The sequence below is a fragment of the Drosophila melanogaster genome, chromosome 2R, assembly GCF_000001215.4.
Source record: "Drosophila melanogaster chromosome 2R".
Taxonomy (NCBI): domain Eukaryota; kingdom Metazoa; phylum Arthropoda; class Insecta; order Diptera; family Drosophilidae; genus Drosophila; species Drosophila melanogaster.
Genome location: NT_033778.4, coordinates 9,356,893 through 9,376,724, shown reverse-complemented (window position 1 = coordinate 9,376,724; position 19,832 = coordinate 9,356,893). Strand labels below are relative to the sequence as shown.

Below are 19,832 nucleotides of genomic sequence, written 5' to 3'. Positions count from 1 at the left end.
CGCTGTTAACTGTTATTTACTTTTGCGGCAGTGGCAGCAACAGTTATAATTTTTGCCTGGCTTCGTTTTATGTCCTCGGATGATTTATTTTCGCACCGCCTGAGACGAAGGAGGCAGCCCCGTAGTATCGTAGTACCGCACCAATGGCCCTGGCCATAAGGCATGTGGTCTTTGTTTGGATTTATGCGTGTGTGTGTTTGCGTTGCCGCCCCCTTTTCAATCGCCCACGCATACGTGCCTCTCTTTTCCCGGCACGCAGTGCCTTTCTTTCATTTGCCTAGATTGTTTGCACGCCTGGCTGGTTGGATATTGTGTTTGGGCCAGAGATAAGACGCTTAGGCTGTGCACTCACAAAAAATGTTATTGTTGTCGTTCTTACTTTGAGGATTGCATTCATTGAAATTGTTTGGTGGTCAGTGAATGGCTTTAAGCCAATTTTCGGGCAAATCCCAATGGGATCAAGGTGAATGCCTTTGTGTGCCTTGCCCAAGTTGAGGTAATTCGATTTCTGTTCACAGGTTATTTAAACAAGTTTCGTTGAGGTCGCTGTACAAAATAATGGGGATAATTGAGAGCAAAAAAGTGAAGCAGGCACACTTAATTAAATTAAAATAAGAACAGAAACAGCTGCCTTTGAAAATGAGAATCGAGAACCATGAAGCGCGTTCCTAAATTATAACAGTGAGAATCACAGAGAAGAGCGATTTATGGCAGAAACTTGCTGATTGCTGTGACTATTATCTTTTTTCATGAAGTATTCTTTCAGTGTGCCAGTGTGTGCGTCTGGGCCAAGTATTTGATCCTGTTAACTGAAATTTATGCAAACTGGCGGCTTCAACTTTTTCTATTACCCGACCATATCGTTTAATTGCGATTGCCTCACGGTTTCCAGAGTCGCGACACGCTAGTGTTCTGGATTCCAGGGCTGCTCCGCCTTTTGCATGTTGTGTACGAGCATTGCTGGGCATTATTTTCTTCTACTTTGCATTTAATCATTTTTTAGATGATGGGCCTGCTGCTGTTGATGGCGCCTATTGTGGCGACCCTTTTGTGTGCCATTTGCATCACAGCTGGCGTCGACATTTACGAGCATGCGACTGAGATTGCAACAGCGACTGTGCACTACGAAAATGAAAACAATATCCATTTCCATTGTAGGTCTTTATTCGGTGTGTTTGCATACATATACAATCGGAATGAAGGGCCGCAAAAAGCGCATTGGAGGCCACAGGGGAGTCCTGTCGCTGCCATTTTCCCACGGGCCTAGGGCCCTAGCTCCCATATGTATATACATTTAGACCGACATTTCACACGGCAACTGGGAGCCTGGCTTTAGCAGTAACTCGCACTCCCACTTACCTGTCACAGCTCGATTGCTCTCGATTCACTTGTCCCGACTCAGTGATGTCCGCCTGGCTTTGTTTTTCATTTAAAGCGGATATTACAGTGTGAAGATGGGCGTGAAGTCCAAATTGAATACGTGAAATATACATAATATAAATAACATATACATCCGTTTTATTATAGAAATAATACAAAATAGCAAAACTATTTAAATTAAATAAAGTTTTCAATTTACAAAAGTGTTGACCGCTCTCTATTAACTTAGCTTTTTAGGCCTGTATAAAACCATAATTATATACTTCGCTACATACCATGTCCTTTGTATTTTCTTATCTATTGCCAAATTTAAACGTGATGATCTCACATTTCACTTTGCAACCTGGCCCTAAACAGGCCAATAAATGTGGGTCATCACTGACCACTCGACATTGAGTGCTGCTAGAGCGCCATGAATGCCGTCCCTTGTGTGTGTGGGGGTCCTGTTCGCATGAGCTGGTATGTTTGTGGGGAAGGATGTGCGTGCAACAAGTTGAAATCTGCTACACTCATGCATAATGGAGGCAGACGCGAATCCGAGCCAGAAAAGTGAGCAAAACTATTGGCAAGCTGTCCTCGTTGGCTGGGTGCTTTTCCATCCCGCGCCCTAAGTAACAGCTCCATCTTTTGTGAGTCCTTGAATGTAGTGATGGGAAGGGAGGGCGCACATAAGGATATTGGGCGATGATTGTCTATTGAACTGAGTGGTAGAGTCGGTCTAATGTTCGGTTGCTCTTGTTGTTGCAGGTGCAGCCGTCGCCTTTAAGCGCCACTTGATGCCACCGTGACACACAAAAGCGAAAGAATTGAAAAGGCAATTGATGAGAAGATAACCGAGAACGAGGTAACCAGGAGGCGGTGGCGATGACACTGTCGCATCCAAAGACGTCGCCACCCAGATGACGGGCAGGCATCAGCAGGAGGAGCCGACGACTCAGGAGCAGAAGTACCAGAACAACCCCGAGGACAAAACAAGCCGATCAACGTGTCAACGCGTCGAGTAGAATGCAAATAGGCGCTAAAACCAGCAGCCAAAGCAGCAACAACCGCCTCCAACCACCAGAGCCTGAGCCCGAGCGTGAGCCACCCACCATCCAACTAGGCCAACATGGCGGATGCGGACGATAGCAAGAGTGGCACTGGCAGCGGGGGCAGTGGTAGTGGAACTGGTCGTGGAAGTGGCGCTGAATCACTGCAGCTGCTGACCAAACTGGACAAGGCCGTGTCCACCAACGATGTTCTGCTGGATCTCCAACGAGCGCTCACCTACGAGGCTGTCTTCAGCACTTTGGTGGAGCACAAGATGCAGGCCCTCAAGCGAGACTACGAGGAGCACAAGAAGGCGAAGCGTCGCAAGCGGAAGTCCATCGGTCGCATTTTTCTGCCGAAAAAACTCTTTGGAAGTGGCAGTCGTCGTTCCAGTAGGGAGGATACCCCGCCACCGGAGGAGCACCAAGTCCAGCCTTCACCAGCAGCCACTAGTAGCGGAAAGGCCAGGGCCCAAACAAAAGGCAAGACCCGGACGGATGACATTGAGGAGGCCTCCGGCTCAGTGGCCAGTTTGCAGCGATCTCATCCGAAGCGCCCTGACAACTTGGAGGACAGCCTGGCCAGCACGCTGAGCAACTCCTCGGGAGCCCAGCGACCGCACAAGCACAGCCATAGCTTACTTGTTCGAGCTCAAACGCACACGCCTGCACACCAAATGGACATGGATGCGGATCGAAGATCCATTAGCTCGGATGCGGAGCTGAGATTGAAGGCCCAGCTCCCCGCCAAACATTCCACAACGATCAACGGCGAGTCGGAATTACTGCCCCCGATCTCCGGACACGACAATACCTCGACGACTGCCACAGCAACTGCCACAGGGACCGCCACGGCCCACGGCGGAGTCCTCCACAGCTCCACGCTGGCGGACGACAGCCTGACCGCCTCGCTGCGCGGCAGCCTTGAAAGCCTCTCTTACAGTAGTTCCCGCTGCACCGTCAGCTTTGGCGGAGCGGAGGTGATTACCGCGTCCGGCGGAGAGGCGGAGTCGAGAGAGCGGGCGCGACTGGCCAAGAGACTGAGGATCCTGGAGGCCAAGTCCATCAGCGCCCAGTGCAGCCCCATATTTCCCAGGCACGTGGTCCGTTCGTTTCCGCTGCAGTCACCTCAGCAAGCGGTAAGTAATCCATTACAAGTATTTGAATGACTCAGTCCAATGGGATTAAGAGAAAGACTTGTGGTTAGTATTTAGTGGATTTTATAGTTTCACCTATGTTTTTGCCTTTCACAGCGCCTGCACATCAATGTTCCCTCCAGTTTGGCCAAACCTCAGCCGCAAGTGCAGCAGCAACAGCATCAGCATCAGCAGTTGCAACCTCACGTGGCCTTGGAGATTGAAACGCTACCCGCTCCACTTCCTCAGCGGAGGCGTCTGCTGCCCAAGCAGATATCGTGTACAGAAAGCGGAGGAGCAGGAGATTTCGGCGTGGGAGGTGCGGAGGCCTACAACAGGTACTTCTCCCGGCAGAACACGTCGGAGGATAGCGCCAATGTGACGGTGAGCACGGTGTTGGCGCAAAGCGATTCCCAGTCGCTGCATGCCACGCCCAGCTATGCAAATACGCCCCCGGCAATGGGCAGCAGGAGGCAGGAGCGCCGCAAGTCCCGCAGCACTGGGCTGCTGGCTGTGCGACCGCCATATGGCGTGGATCCCAGTGCCGTCGTGATTCCCATGGAGGACGGGAGCGTGGAGCGTGGAGCCAGGACGAGGGAACTGGTGCCCGAAAAACTATACCGGATGACCTCAACGTCGACGGGCTCCAGTGTGGCCGCCACCGGCTGCTGCAGCGCAACGAAGCCGAAGGAGAGGCCGAGCGAAGCCTTCAGGCCCTCCGCGATGCCCTCCTCCGCAGCCATGACAACGGCCCAGAGCACGGGCAGCGACGATGAGTACCGCCGGCGGAAGCGGAAGTACAGTAAGTGACAGCGAGCTCCAGCGAAAGGTGCCTCAATCATTCAGAACTCCTTCCTTGCCCATCTCCCCCAGAGCGCCATCATCGTTGCTCGGATCCCGCACTGGTCTATCCCACGCACAACGGACTCCAGCACTATGTGCACGTGCTCGGTATCAATCCGGATACACAGCAGCCCATGTAAGTCACGAAGGAGGAAGCGAAAATAACTTAAATTGCGGATTCAGGATTCAGATTGCGTTTCAGCATAACGAATTTCCTGTTTTGTTCACGTTTTGAATATTTTACTTTTATATATTTTCAAAGGATTAGCTAGGAAAAAATCCACAATAATAAAGCCAGTTGTTAATCCCGAAATTAAACAAGCAATAATTAATGATTATTGAACAAAATGCTTAAACACCATAACTCACTGGAGTAGGAAATCTGAGCGCAGTCTGTACATATATACTTAAAATAAAGTTTATGTACTGCATATAGAAATGGAAAACACTCAGTTTTAGTTACAACGAGTTTTTTATATTTACTTGTTGTATATAATTACATAATCTAGTTCGAAATGATAGATATAATCTGAACGACATACATTTTCTTTTTGAAATGTGGGTGACATTTTTATCTTGTTTGGATATCGAAGGTCATAGCCGCTAATGTGATTTATTATCCACAGACAATGCCCGTACGGTGAGGACTCGCCCTGCGACCTGCAGCTGGACATGGACATGGACTTGGACCTGGACCTGGACGATGCCGATAAAATCGACGACCTTGAGCAGATGGTCCCCAGTGGTCATCAGAGGCATCGCCGAAAGCATCGGTGAGTGGCCACCGGAGTCTGTGTAACCCACACGCCATGGATGTCCCTAAATCCTTTCAGCCAGCAAGACACATTGGCCTTGATGGCCGGGCCAAAATCGGTTTGAGTTGAGAAATGATCGTAGCGCACATAAATAATAGCGCGATTCGGGGCCAGCTGATGGATGACTGGTGGCACGGTTCGACAGCTAGGACATTCGGACAGGTGCTGCAACAAAGGACTGGCCGTGTCCTTGGGCTGCACTAATAAATGTCCTGCCGACTGGCGATGCGATTGCGATTGTGATTGCCAAATATGCCCTAATGCGTGCCCCTCCTCCCACACCCACCACCCACATTTCCCCTGGGAGGTTCGCGTGACGTTGAGCAGACAAAAATTGATTGACAAGCTTTGTGCGACTATTTTGTGAAGGGAAAGGCAACGGACTTAGGTGACTCACTGGGTGGGTAACCGGGTGACTGGGTGGGCACAATGGCATTGACTGTCAGCAGTCCGATGTCTGCCGCTGCTCCCCTTTTTCCGCCCATAGCCAGGAGCAACTTCCGTTGCAAAAATCGTGCCATGTTGTTTGTAGCGAACGGTGGGTTGGTGGGTCGGTGGGGCTGCGGTGTAGGGGAAATTGCGGCAGCTTTGTAATGCGGAAGTTTTGCAAAACCCAAACGGAAATAGAGCAAATATGTTTAAGCTGCCGCTGCAGGTTGAGCTCACATATGTGGCTGAAAGCAGGCAGACGCTCAGGCACACAAGCTAAACAGATTAATGTGCAAAATTTCTGCCAGAAATAATCATCAAATGGCATTAAAGGCAATGCCAAGTACCTAAAACTTTATTTCCTCTTACCAGCATTTAATCAATTTATAGCTTTCCAAATCAACAAGCAATTTCCTTAGGAGAACATATAAAATCAATTTAAGTCCTCATATGCTTTCAAGTCAAGGAAAATTTTTAAAATTATATTTGCAGGCCTTTAAAGGACTATCCTTTAAGAAATAAAATTATGGTTAAGTTTAAGTGAAAGCTGATACTCATCTTCTTTTGAATTCACAGACATCGCCACAAAAAGCGGCATCGGCACAAAAAACCAAAAATTCTGGTACAGGACTTGGACACAGAGGTTGTTAAGGTGAGTCATACTCAAAGCAAAAGCCCACAAATTATATAATTTATAATTCATTTATCCCGCTAGGTGATCGATCCTCATGATCTGTCTCAGCGTGCCCGCTGGACAATAATTGCCACCGCCTGTTTGTTACTGCTCATGTGCCTCATGTTGATTGGAGTCACATTGCGTATGGCTCCGATAATCGATGATATGGGTAAGTCCTTTAAAGGAATATCTATTATGATTTTTAACCGGAAAAGAAAATGCTGTATCCCATATAAATAACAGTATCTTATATACCCCGCATATATTGCAGTCCAGTTAGCCATTTAAATTTTAAGCGAATATATGTAACTCTAATGGAACAAGTGATCAGGACTAGCTTAAGATATAGAACCCATAAAATGCGCCTCGTTATTATCCTTGAATTGCTGGTGCAAAGACATTGTAAATACGCATTACTGATATTATACATATTTGTTCATTGATATTATAATCTACAATCGATATTGTGTTCAATAGAACCAATCGATAATGATGGCAACCACATTTCTAATTCGTTGCGTATTGTGTTTTATTTCGTTATATTTCAAATTTAGAATACCTAACGAAATGTAAGTACAAGCGCAAAATCAAAAGACTAAAGACTGGTAAAGTATATACATCGGTAGATGATATAATTCTGCAAAGTTGGTATGCTAAACATAATCCTGTTGATTTGAAGAATGGAATTTTGCAAAATGATCAAATTTCGTTTTGGATGTTAGTGTTTTTTGGAACCCCTTTTAAGGGACATCCATGTTTTACTGTTACAAAAGCTTTACTGTTACATTAAAGGGCTTTATTAAAAGCTCTCAAGTGGCCCTCAAGCTTGTGTTGCATTTTCAGGATACAGCTTTAAGTTTGGGACATTTAGTCGCATTTAAGCTTGAGTTTTATTTCCCGCAACTTGAGCCAGCTTTTCGAGTGTCATTTGGGGAAGCTTTTGTGTGACGCTCGATCTCAATGCCTTTGCAACACACCCCACCCGAAGCGGCACTTTGCCACCCCCTGCTGCGTTTATGTGTGCCATTGTATTGCATAACAACGCAGTAACGGACGCGGAACTAGGACAGTGTATCACATGTTGCATCTCACACAAACACAGTAACAAACAACAGCACCACCCATACCAATACCAATACCAGTTCACCCAAGCTGCCTGGCATTAGTATGGGTTTCTCTGTTTTTGGCATCGAGATTTGCGAACTGCATGATTTGTGTTGCCGTTGTCGTTGCCTTTTCCGTTGATGCTCGATGTGTATGGTCCATCAGACGTCCCCCGTAATTATCAATCATCAATCATGCATGCCTTGACTCACCTTCATCAGAGTGGAGAGCGATATAATTAGATGTTGATTAGAAGATGCCCATCCCCTTGCAAGTCCGCATCCTTCCTCCGATAATTTTGGATTCCCCACTGCGATGGCAGTGCAAACTTTTGGCTGAAGGCACTGAAATGTCAACAGGCAGCAGCTGCGACTCCTGCTTCCAGTGCTGGTTATATAGTACCAACCGTTGCTGGGCTCCCCTAGTGCTTCTGGCCCTTTTCCAAGGAGACGCACTTAATCGGCAGACACGACGGTGGCAGCACAATAGGGTTCGCCGCAGCGTGACAGGGGCTGGTTAAAACTAATTTGTGTGCCGGCACGATTTGGCACAGTGGATCTAAGAACCTTGGATTGAAAACCCTTAGAAAACTAGGTATCACATATAAACAGTAATTAGGAAACTAGTAATGTAAAATCCTCAGGCAAATTAAATAGAACAATTGTTCAGATCGAACTATTCATTAAAAAGTTATGAGCAACTGTTCAAAACCGCCGATAGATGAAGCTCGTGTGCAATCTCTTTCGAACTTCCTTCAGGTGACTTTAAAATAATGCTTAAAACTGAGTGTTGCCTTACTAGCATTCAAAATCCTGTTTAAATCGTTAGCCAGGAAAAGATAAAGAACCATAATCAGATTAAGAAACTGTTTTGCAGAGGAGGGTGATAATGGCTTCCAGGTAAATGCAACTGCAACTGCGACCTAAAAAACCAAAGAATAGAATAGCATGCTGGCCTTCAAGAAAAAGATAGATAGACATAAATACTACTGCCAGGCAAAAAAAAAAAAAAAACGAATCAGCGACCTTGATATACCGAACAGGTGTGTATTTCAAGTAGATAAGTTTGGCAATATCCCGTGGACAGTAATAGCTTCGGAATCGGGTATCAAACCACACGGGTATCAAACCACCACGTATTGAACCACAGTCCGCGGAAAGGCGCTAACTGCGGCATGCACGAGCGCACTCCTGGCCAAAATGGCGGCTGAGCGCTGTTCCTGCTCCAGATGGCCACCCACCCAGGTCGCCCGTCCATTTGCACCCGCTTTTCCTGCTGGTGCGTTCATTGTGAGCGCCGAGTGGAAAATGTGGAATGGAATGCTGCTATGCATTTCTTAAACCAAATCAACGGCCATGACAAAGCAGCTCCGCAATACCCTGCCCTGTTGTTTGTCTTTGCTTTGTGCTGGCTCTCAAAATAGGCGAAAAGAAAAGAGAGCCCCACCCCATCGCAGCAACCCATCGCAGCAACCCATCCACCCCCTCAGCCAGCTGATGACGTTGAAGCCGCTCTTGACTTCGACCCGGCGAGAAAGTTTTTCCACTATGCACGCAATTTCCTCGGGAGGAACCATAGTTTGTTGCACTGCTGCTGGTCCTTTTCCATGTTTTCGCCGCTCGGATCTTGCAGCTTTGATGCACAGAGACAAAAGCATAATTACTCCATTTACCTACTGCCTTTTGAATTTTCCAGTGTGTTCTTTGTTCATGAATAATGGGTTCTTTGAATAGCTTTACTTTATTATTATTTATAGTTGGGTATATTCTTTTCAGTGTCTGCGGCACTCAAATCATTCAGCATGGTTCCGGAAAATGGGTTAATATATAAATAGTTTTGCTAAATTTCATTTATTGGTATGTTTTGAATGAATTCTTGTTTTATTATTTTATTATTTTTGGCATTTCTATACTTGACCTTCTAAGGTAAGGAAATGAGAATATATTTCAATACCATGCTCACAGGATTTAGATGTTTTACTTGTTTTTCTCAGCGTTTTCCCTGTTTTTTTTTGTTTTGTTTTTTTTCGCTGTGCTGCTCCGCTGCTAGTTGGTGTTGTTGTACCGCCCGAGGGAAGCGGTCGCGATGTCATTTTTGGTGGTTCGCGTAGATGCTCTTGCTGTTGTTTCATTACTTTGCTGCATAAAACAAATGCGCATAGTTGCCGTCAGTTATTATCCACTTGCAGCGGCACTTTGTGGCAACCACCATGTCACCATTTCAGCATTTCGCCAGTTCACGAGGAACACGGAAAACGGCGGGAATCATGGCAACAATGCGCCCCCTTAGCCAGAACGCGTTTTCTTTTGGCTTTGCGAGCTGGCTTAATCAACACGACAACGTTACTGCGAGCCACAAAAGGCATTCCAATTGCCCAGGCTCAGTATTCAGTATTCAGGCTCAGGCTCAGGCTCAGTTCCAGGATTCAGCCAAAGGACCTAGCCATGGACAGGCCACGCCCCCTGCTCCCAGCTGCCAGCCACCCCCTGCATCCTGCCCCTGCCTCTGCCGTCCACACCCCCAACTCGGCCGCAAGTATTTCTGGGACCAAATTATTTTCATAGCTTTAGCTTAAAAGCTGAAAATTCTGCTGCCCCTCTGGCGCAAAGAATTAAAAATATTTACAGTATTTCCAAGTGAGCCACACAAAACAAAGAATACAACAAAAACAGGAGGAGCTGTGTGTAAAAAACAAAAGGAACGCAGCAAACTTGGACGAGCAGGAGACAAAGGATATGTCATCTCTGTGTGTGAGAGATCCTATGCGTGCGTGTGTGTGTGTGTTTGGTTGCCACAAGAGGGGAAAATGGAAAGCATTCCAAACAAATATGATAAACCATAATTCCGCCAGCGACATAGATACATAGCTAGCCGTCGAGATGAGAACTTTTGTCATTTTCATTTTCCCCAATTTGAGCACAAACCACAGGCAAATATCGACAGCTCCACAAAGGATAACGCCATGACCAAGGATTAAGACCGCCCCAACTTTTCATGATTAATGACGCTTTGAAAAGTTGGCCATGCTTTCGCCCAGCTTTCTCCTTCGCCTTTCGCCTTTGCCCTTGCCCTTGTCACATTTCCCATTTCCCATTTTCTCGGCGTGCGTTTGTTTCAGTCAACTGTCGGCAATCGGCAGTCGGCAGTTGGCAGTCATCACATCATTTCAAAGCGATTTCCTTAATGATTGCAAGTGGTTGTGGGTTGTGGGTACATCCACCACTGGCGTCATCCCAGCATTTATCCAACCATTTGCTCAGCTGCATAGCTGATTTAATCAGACTCAAGCTGCATTCAAAAGTATTTCAGCAGCGTTAAGAGCAATGCGCTTTTTAATAGACCCAAAAACCCTAAAACCTCTTGACTCGCCGGCCTGACTTAATTGCTTTCCGGCAAAAAAAAAAAAAAGCTAGAAGCAAAACGGCAAAACGGCGAAACCACCAGGCTGTTTTTGGCAAGCTGCCCTGTCTGCAGCCGAAAATTAAATTGGCCATGTTTAAACAGCAAATTTGGACAAAATTAGGCAGGCCTCTATATAGTTTTCCAAGGGCCGGTGGGGGTCAGTCGTGGCAAAGGCAGTGGCATGCCAGGGAATTATTCAAAACTCGGCTGGGCAGTGAAATGAAGCAAAGCCACAGCCGCAGTTATTTGAGGTGGGCCCATGACCACGTAATACCCTGCGATAACCGAACCACTGCCCGAAAGTGGGTGGTCGGTCCACAAAGCACATCTACATCCCGGCATCGCGGACGAATCCCAGCCAGACCATCGGTCTGAATCCATAATGAGATGAGTGCACCACGGACAACTTACGCAAATATTTGGCAATTATCTAGTTCGGTTTCGTTCACAAGCCCTGAGAACAGGAAACCACCGGACTCGTAACATCTCGACGAAACATCCACACCGGCATTATTATAATGACTGAACATTGCAGCAAATTAGTCAAAACAAAAAGTAGCTGGAGCGAATGAGAATGGGAAAAACAGAAATGTAAACTCCAGGGAATAGAACGAACTAAAGTATGCCCTATATTTCTCTAAAATTTCCAGTTGTGTCGTGCCTTCCATGAAGATGACAATTTTCCTTATAAATTTTACCCATAATATGTATTCAAAGAAATCATATTTCCTGCTTCTGTTTCTCTTTTTTAAGTAAAGGCCAGACTTCGTTTAATTTTTAATAGACCCCATCGCAATAAGTGGTCTCTAAACGGAAATTTCTGTGAAATAAGTCAGAGCCCTGCTTGCGACACCATTAATAGACCCCATATTAGGACATCAACCATAAATGTTGGCTGACCATCCTGGTCCAACCGATCCGACCCGACCCGACCAGGACATCTCCTCGAGAAGGGCGCGGCAAAAGTTGAGTGGCCATCGGGCGTGTCAAAAGACAAACACCAGAATGCCGCGCTGCGGGTCTCTTTGTGTGTGTGTGTCCTGTCCAAATGCGAGTGTCTTTTAAATACTCATTACAAAATTAATTCGGGGAAAAGTTTTGATAAAAATCCTATTATAAACATAAATAAATAGGCTGGCCAGAGGCAGAGGCGGAGTGCTTTGCGCGGGGGGGTCAAAGGACAAAGCAGTGACTGTGCAAACAATTGTGAGTGTGCAAAGTGGAAAAGTGGGCGGGGCCGTTGGTAGTGAAAGGTAGTGGCAAAGTCAAAGTCAAACAATGAGGCAGCCAACTGTAAAGGACGAGGGCTGAGACTTCATTAGTGCTCATCCACAATGTATGCTGGTGTCGTCTTGCTACCCGAATTTACCGCCCTCCTTCCCCCATATGGCCATCCAAATCCTTGGCTATTCCTCCGTCGTCCTGAAAAGTGCCGAAATGGTTATAAGGCGTTATGGGTTCGCCACTCGCTTGCGGTTTATTCAGCCGCTCAGTTCGCGACTATGGGCATATTCAATATTCATATTTCGCTGTGGCAGGGACATTTATTAACCGAAAAAAACCCACACAAGTACACAGTAAGAAATCTGCACAAAGTCGTTTATAATATTTTTAAAAATTATTTCTGCAACTGCTTGCATTGTTGTTACTATCATACGCATATGTATGTTTCTTATAGTTTATTTTAATTTTTCAAAATTATTGTAATAGAGTTCTTAGAAGATTAATTTCAAGAATGCCTCCCAACTTAACATTAGAAATTACCTATACTTGTATCAATTGTAACTAAATAATTCAACTATATGCACTTCCTTCAGTCTGCAAACATCGATGTGCCCATAGGTGGTGACAGGTGAATCGGCGGGCGGGACCCATCGTTGTTGTGTAAACTAGAAAGTCTTGTTTCTGTTTGGCCAACGTTCGGCAGAATTTAATCTCAAGCTGAAACCGAAGACATTTTGCCACTCAACGCTCGAAAATGCCGAGCGAAATTGCTTTGCCCGACCATGCCCCCAAGGTGATGGCGAGGGGCAAGTGAATGGGCGGTGGCAGTTGGATGGCAGGTGGATGGTGGGTGGTGTGCGAATCTCTTTCAAAACGTGTAGTGTCAGTCAAAGAATGGTGGCATATGGGTGGCTGGTGTGTTGGATTGTTTGAGCATACGCTCAAATTAAAAGACCGAGCAGCAATAGGAAATCCAGTTTGAATAATTGACGGTTTACTCTGCCTAGACAAACTTTATGAAAATGTAATAGTGCCTAAATGAATTGATTTCGAAAGCTTCGTAAAGTGCGAGGCTAAGGAAATTTAATATGCCACTTGGAATATTTTAGGAAAATAGTTTACCAAGACAAGATACAAAAAACCAGAGACAGTGTCAAAAGTATCGAATATCAGATACCTGTTACTCCGACTGCTTCCGTGAGTGCACACGAGCTCCACCTAGTGGTTATTTTTCAGTAACTGCTTATGACGCTCTGATGTTATCAAAGATAAAACGCCCAAATATTTTATAATCAATATAGCTTTTGAAGTCAGAGTGTGAATCAGATCGCTATATGTTGACTTATAAATTCTTACCATCCAAGTTAATTTTTCGCAAAACGTATTTGTTTTGGCGTGTCCAAAATGTTATTAAATTTAGAGCTCAATCTATACATTTTTAGTTAATTATAGCTATGATATGATGACCTTAGTGACATTTGAGAGATATTCTGGCTAATTTTTTCAAATTTGTTTTTCCAATTAAACAGCAAAATGATGGCTCCCCTTTGGAGTTATTTTGTCGTTTTAATATATTGTATATGCGATCAGATCGGGTCACACGCAATTACGACATTATAAATCAGATTCGAGCGAGCAAAATAATACAGAATGGCATTATTAACATACAAACTGATTTTGCCATTTTGTTCACTGCGATGGTTAATTGCACTGGATTATAATCTCTTGGGAACCGCAGTTGTGCTGTATGACTATAAAAGACCACATGTGTTGTTAGTTTACTAGTTTCAAATTCAACATGAAGCAGTTCGCATTGTTCAGCATCTTCCTTCTAATTCTGGCTGTGGGTTTGGTAAGAGTTGAAGGGTTTTCAATCATCCACTTGGCCTAACCAGAGGTTTTCCAGGCACAAATGCCGCTGCAGGTGGCCGCCCAGGGCCAAAATGGACATTCGCAGGGACAGCCGCCAAGACCGCCAAATGGCAATGGAAACGGCAACCAGCAGAGTGGACAAGGACAAAGCGGGCAGAACAACTAGAACTGGGATATTTCTGGAGGGGGACACACACCTCCTCGCCACTTTCCCAGTTACTTAAATAAACACTTTCCCCAGCAAACTAAAAACTTCGTTTCTTGAACCCCGTAAGCTTAGAAAGGCAAGCTCGATATTAATGGTCAAAGGGAAAAGAGAAATTCGAGGGTAGAATCTTAAAGCAAATTGAAATCGAAGGGAAAATAACATGACTGAATAGATTTGTCATCTTAAAGGCTCTGAAAACTTCCACTATCAGTTGAAAATATAGGCCCGCGTTTCTGTTTATGTATGTGACTAAAAAAAATGTTATGTTTTACACAAGTTCTTAGAGCCATATTGTTTTACAATTGTTATACACTTTTTTTGTATATTCATTCTCCTCCTCGCTTTGTGTATTTGCACTGCGTCTGGGCCAAGCCAATTTGGAAAACTTTATTAATAAAGTGCACAAATTATGAGCATGAAACTCACCCCTCAACCCCGCGCACATGGCCATAGGTCCATTCCGGCTGATGAGCCAGGAAAGGGGTTACAAAGGGGTTTCAATGCCGGGCTATTCGGAGCGATGGAAACCTACAAAGCGCAACTTCTTCAGCGACTTGTGTTCTACATTCTGTGAAAATGCAAATGCTTATTACTCGTACCAAAGGAGCTGTGCCGCCAGGCAGTGCATAATTGCATTATGACTGCCGGAGTCTGGATGCAGCTAACCCTCTGTTCAAAGTCGCCGGAGAACCCAATCCCCTCCCAACCGACATCCCTTGCAATTCCCGGAAAAACACCTTCTAAGCCGCTCTACTTCAGCAACTGAAATGCAGCCATGTGTGAATGCACCTCGGAGACTAACCGAAAAAGTTATGCTATCGCTATCAGTCAAAAAGGATACATACTATACGTACATACATACATATGTATGTACATATGTAGAGTCTCACAGGGAAGGGAAGCACTGAAAATGGCCATTATTATCCCTTATTTTAAATTAAAGTAAATTCTTCCAGTCCTCTTGTTAACTATGATTAATAGCAACAAATGAAATTTACATTTTAGACTTGGAGTGGTATTACAAATGTCATAAAATAGGAAATATATTTCAGAATTTTACATTACTTAGGGTAGTAGGATTTAGTCCTTAAATCAGTGTATTTTAATAATAGCAAGTGGCTAATGAACGCAAATTTGATTGGAGCTGATACAAATCAATCTGTTGTTTTGTAAGCTGAATGATTTGCATAATCATCCTAAATGTAAATCAAATGTTACGTTTTTTTTGCTGTGTGCCTGTTCACACATGAACACGAATATATTTAAAGACTTACAATTTTGGGCTCCGTTCATATCTTATGTAAATGAATCGAGAGCGATAAATTATATTTAGGATTTTGTTATCTAAGGCGACATGGGTGCATTGCTCAAAAACATGTAATTTAAGTGCACACTACATGAGTCAGTCACTTGAGATCGTTCCCCGCCTCCTAAAATAGTCCCTTAGTGGGAGACCACAGATAAGGTCCTCGCCGCTCAAGATAGGCAGATGTGCCCGAGCGTGGGACCTCGATAAGGCGGGGACTATTTACGTAGGCCTCTGCGTAGGCCATTTACTTTAAGATGCGATTCTCATGTCACCTATTTAAACCGAAGATATTTCCAAATAAAATCAAGTTTCTTACAAAAACTCAACGAGTAAAGTCTTCTTATTTGGGATTTTACATTTGGTCAATCGAGCCTTTAATCGACTCTGCAGTTTCCCCCTACCAAAGGTAAGGAACTCAGAGAAAGGCCAGCTCCTTTAAGCATCTTACAGCTAAAGGTAGCAAAAATAAGTGACTCTTGTTTCCCCCTACCAAAGGTAAGGAACAGAGTATAAATATAAAAAGCAAAAGATACAAAAGAATCTTTTATGTTTTAAAACAAGCACCTTATAGTCTATAGCTAAAGGTTGCTTTGTGTACCATTATAAATTGTGGTAAGGCGTGCTTGAGGCCATACATCAGCAATTGTGAAATTAAAAAGTGCATAACAAAAGTGCCTTATAAATGCTCTAATAGCATTAAATCAGCTCATAAATAGAGTGCAGTGTATATGCCATAAGAGCATAAATTAAATAAAAAGTGCCTGAAAACAGTGCCTTATAAATGCTCTAATAGCATTAAATCAGCTCATAAATAGAGTGCAGTGTATATGCCAAAAGAGCATAAATGCCGAAATAAATGGCTAAAAAACAAAAAATCTGACTGGACTACAAAAATAATAAAACGTGCCAAAAAAAAAAAAAATCATCTTTAAACATCGACGGAGCCTTAAAGAAGAGAAGGAAGTCAAATTCAAAGGAGCCTCTACCAGCAGCAGAAGCAGCAACAACAGCAGCAGCAGAAGCAGCAACAGCAGTAGCAACAGCAGCAACAACAGCAGCAACAGCAGCAGCAACAACAACGACATCAGCTAAGTCAAAACAAGAATTTTCTGTTTATCCAAACACACATATATATATAAATACATATAAAATACATATACACGTACTATATATATTAAGAAATTACAAAAAATTTTCAAAATGATGTCAGAAAAGACTATTCAATTCCTTAAGAAGCAGTCCGAAATTATTTTGGAAATTAGAAAGTTGGAAGTAAAACCAACATTAACAGATGTAGAAATTCTAAAATTAAATGAGCTTCAAAAATGTTTCATTGCTAATCATAGCAATTTGTTAAAGATCGGCGTTGTCGATCATGAATATTTTAACGCGAAGCAGTATGATTTAATAATGATGGTGTTAGAAAAAATTAAAAATAAAAATGAAAAAATTAAGGGCGAGTCGGTAGAAAACACTTTCCCTAAATCAAACACTGTCCCTAAATCAAACCCTCCCCCTACATTAAACCTTGAAATGCGTGGTCACCCTGAAAAAGAGGGTATAGCACAAAACAACGCTTTAAAAGTAGAGCAGGCATTTCGTAATAATGTTGGCCAATTTCGAGTATATCTAGAAGATACGTCTAAACTAATAGACAGTAGTCCAGATTTCCTTAAAATAAGGAAAAATAAAATTGAATTTTTATGGCATAAAATAGATAACCTGATTGAACAGGTGAATAGTCATTTTGAGAGTTCGCTATTCGAAGAAGAAATTAGCGAACTTGAATTTGACAAACAAAATATTCTTACAGCCATTAATAGTCGACTCAGTGGCACAATAAATAAAGCTGAAATGTCGACGGTTGTTAAGGCGGAGGAGTTACCAACCCTGCCTAAAATACAGATTCCCACCTTCTTTGGTGATTCCAAAGAATGGGATCTTTTTAATGAACTCTTTACAGAGCTCATACATGTGAGAGAGGATCTCAGTCCTTCTCTCAAATTTAATTATCTAAAGTCAGCATTAAAAGGAGAAGCCAGAAATGTGGTTACTCATTTACTGCTCGGCTCTGGAGAAAATTATGAAGCCACTTGGGAGTTTTTGACCAAGCGATATGAGAATAAAAGAAACATATTCTCAGATCATATGAATAGGCTTATGGATATGCCAAATTTAAATTTAGAATCCAATAAGCAAATAAAGACATTTATTGACACGATTAACGAGTCAATTTATATTATAAAATTAAAGGCACAATTACCAGAAGATGTGGATGCAATTTTCGCTCACATAATTCTTCGGAAATTCAATAAAGAATCACTCAATTTATATGAAAGCCATGTTAAAAAGACAAAAGAAATACAGGCACTTTCTGATGTCATGGACTTTTTAGAGCAAAGGCTCAATTCTATATCATCATTCTCACAGGAAGTAAAACCTGTAAAGAAAATGATTAATAATAACAAGAATAAAAATTATAGTGACAATTGTGCATATTGCAAACTACCAGGGCATTATTTAATTCAATGCCATAAATTTAAAATAATGAATCCAGCAGAACGGTCTGACTGGGTAAGAAAAAATGGGATTTGCCTAAGATGTCTGAGGCATCCGTTTGGTAAAAAATGTATAAGCGAGCAGCTTTGTTCGACTTGTCGTAAACCTCACCACACGTTACTTCACTTTGCAGGTCATAATCCAGAAAAAGTGAATACGTGTAGAACAACAGGTCAAGCCTTGTTGGCCACGGCCTTGATTCAAGTAAAGTCGAGGTATGGAGGCTTTGAACAATTAAGAGCATTGATTGATAGTGGCTCTCAAAGCACAATTATTTCAGAAGAGTCTGCACAGATTCTAAAATTGAAAAAATTTCGGTCTCATACTGAAATAAGTGGAGTATCTTCCACAGGAACGTGCATCTCCAAGCACAAAGCGGTTATTTCGATAAGAAATTCTCCGAAAAATTTAGAAATTGAAGCAATTATTCTCCCAAAACTTATGAAGGCACTTCCAGTCAACACGATTAATGTTGATCAGAAAAAATGGAAGAACTTTAAATTAGCCGACCCCGATTTTAATAAACCGGGTCGCATTGATTTAATCATTGGAGCAGACGTATATACTCACATTCTGCAAAATGGAGTTATAAAAATAGACGGTCTCCTTGGGCAAAAAACTGATTTCGGGTGGATAGTTTCTGGATGTAAAAAATCCAAAGGAAAAGAAACCATTGTAGCCACAACAATAGAAATAAAAGAGTTAGATCGCTACTGGGAAGTGGAAGAAGAAGAAAAAGATGATATCGAGTCTGAAATCTGTGAAAATAAATTTATCAAAACGACAAAAAAAGATTCAGATGGGCGATACATTGTGTCAATTCCATTCAAGGAGGATGTCACCTTAGGAGATTCAAAGAAACAAGCGATAGCTCGTTACATGAATCTGGAGAAAAAACTAAAAAGAAATGAAAAACTTAAGGTTGACTACACTAAATTCATGAATGAATACATGGATTTAGGACACATGATTGAAGTGAGTGATGAAGGCAAATATTTTTTACCGCACCAGGCAGTGATTAGAGATTCAAGCCTTACGACCAAATTGAGAGTAGTTTTTGATGCTTCAGCAAAAACTACGAATAACAAAAGTTTGAACGACATAATGTGGGTTGGGCCACGAGTTCAAAAAGATATTTTTGACATTATTATTAAATGGAGAAAATGGGAATTTGTTGTTTCGGCAGACATTGAAAAGATGTACCGACAAATTAAAATAGATAATAATGATCAAAAATATCAATATATTTTATGGAGAAATTCTCCAAAAGAAAAAATTAAAACATATAAATTAACCACAGTCACTTACGGAACTGCATCTGCACCATATTTGGCTACCAGGGTTCTGGTAGATATTGCAGATAAATGTAAAAACCAAGTTATTAGTGCAATAATTAGGAATGATTTCTATATGGATGACCTAATGACTGGAGCTGATTCGGTAGAAGAAGCTAATAAATTAATAACATTAATTCCCCATGAATTGCAGAAAGTTGGATTCAACTTAAGGAAATGGATTTCCAACAATTCCAAAATATTAACCACTGTGGAGGACACAGGGGACAATAAGGTTCTCAATATTATCGAAAATGAATGTGTTAAAACTTTAGGACTAAAATGGGAACCTCAAAAGGATTTATTTAAGTTCAGCGTAAATTGTAATGATGAATCAAAAAATATAAATAAGCGCGTTGTGTTATCAACGCTAGCAAAAATATTTGATCCGTTAGGATGGTTGGCACCAGTCACGGTTTCAGGAAAACTTTTTATTCAAAAACTTTGGATAAATAAAAGTGAATGGGATCAGGAATTATCCATAGAAGATAAAAATTATTGGGAAAAATATAA

The 19,832-nt window shown here is 42.8% G+C and overlaps 2 protein-coding genes across 3 annotated transcripts in view, besides 1 other annotated feature; both read left to right on the top strand.

The window, feature by feature from the left end:
* Positions 1-19,832, top strand: part of CG13954 (uncharacterized protein) — an 80,172-nt gene that overhangs the window by 12,743 nt on the left and 47,597 nt on the right. For both annotated transcript variants that reach the window (NM_001273893.1, NM_001103769.2), the window contains exons 2-7: positions 2,128-3,547; positions 3,662-4,346; positions 4,418-4,523; positions 5,014-5,160; positions 6,208-6,283; positions 6,347-6,476. In NM_001273893.1, coding sequence (NP_001260822.1) covers positions 2,489-3,547; positions 3,662-4,346; positions 4,418-4,523; positions 5,014-5,160; positions 6,208-6,283; positions 6,347-6,476 — 2,203 coding nt within the window. In that variant the 5' untranslated portion in view covers positions 2,128-2,488. The remainder of the gene's footprint in view (positions 1-2,127; positions 3,548-3,661; positions 4,347-4,417; positions 4,524-5,013; positions 5,161-6,207; positions 6,284-6,346; positions 6,477-19,832) is intronic.
* CG12158 (uncharacterized protein) lies at positions 13,819-14,151 on the top strand. Its single transcript, NM_144142.3, has 2 exons — positions 13,819-13,889; positions 13,944-14,151. Exons 1-2 carry the CDS (start codon positions 13,836-13,838, stop codon positions 14,073-14,075), a joined length of 186 nt encoding a protein of 61 aa, NP_652399.3. The 5' UTR covers positions 13,819-13,835; the 3' UTR covers positions 14,076-14,151.
* Positions 15,355-19,832: part of a mobile genetic element that runs on past the window's edge.

What these genes read in the sequence shown, in the direction of transcription:
- CG12158 (NM_144142.3), top strand. Translation starts at nt 13,836, where the DNA reads ATGAAGCAGTTCGCATTGTTCAGCATCTTCCTTCTAATTCTGGCTGTG. An exon ending in TAATTCTGGCTGTGGGTTTG is followed by an intron (nt 13,890 to 13,943) that starts GTAAGAGTTGAA and finishes GAGGTTTTCCAG; the next exon opens with GCACAAATGCCGCTGCAGGT.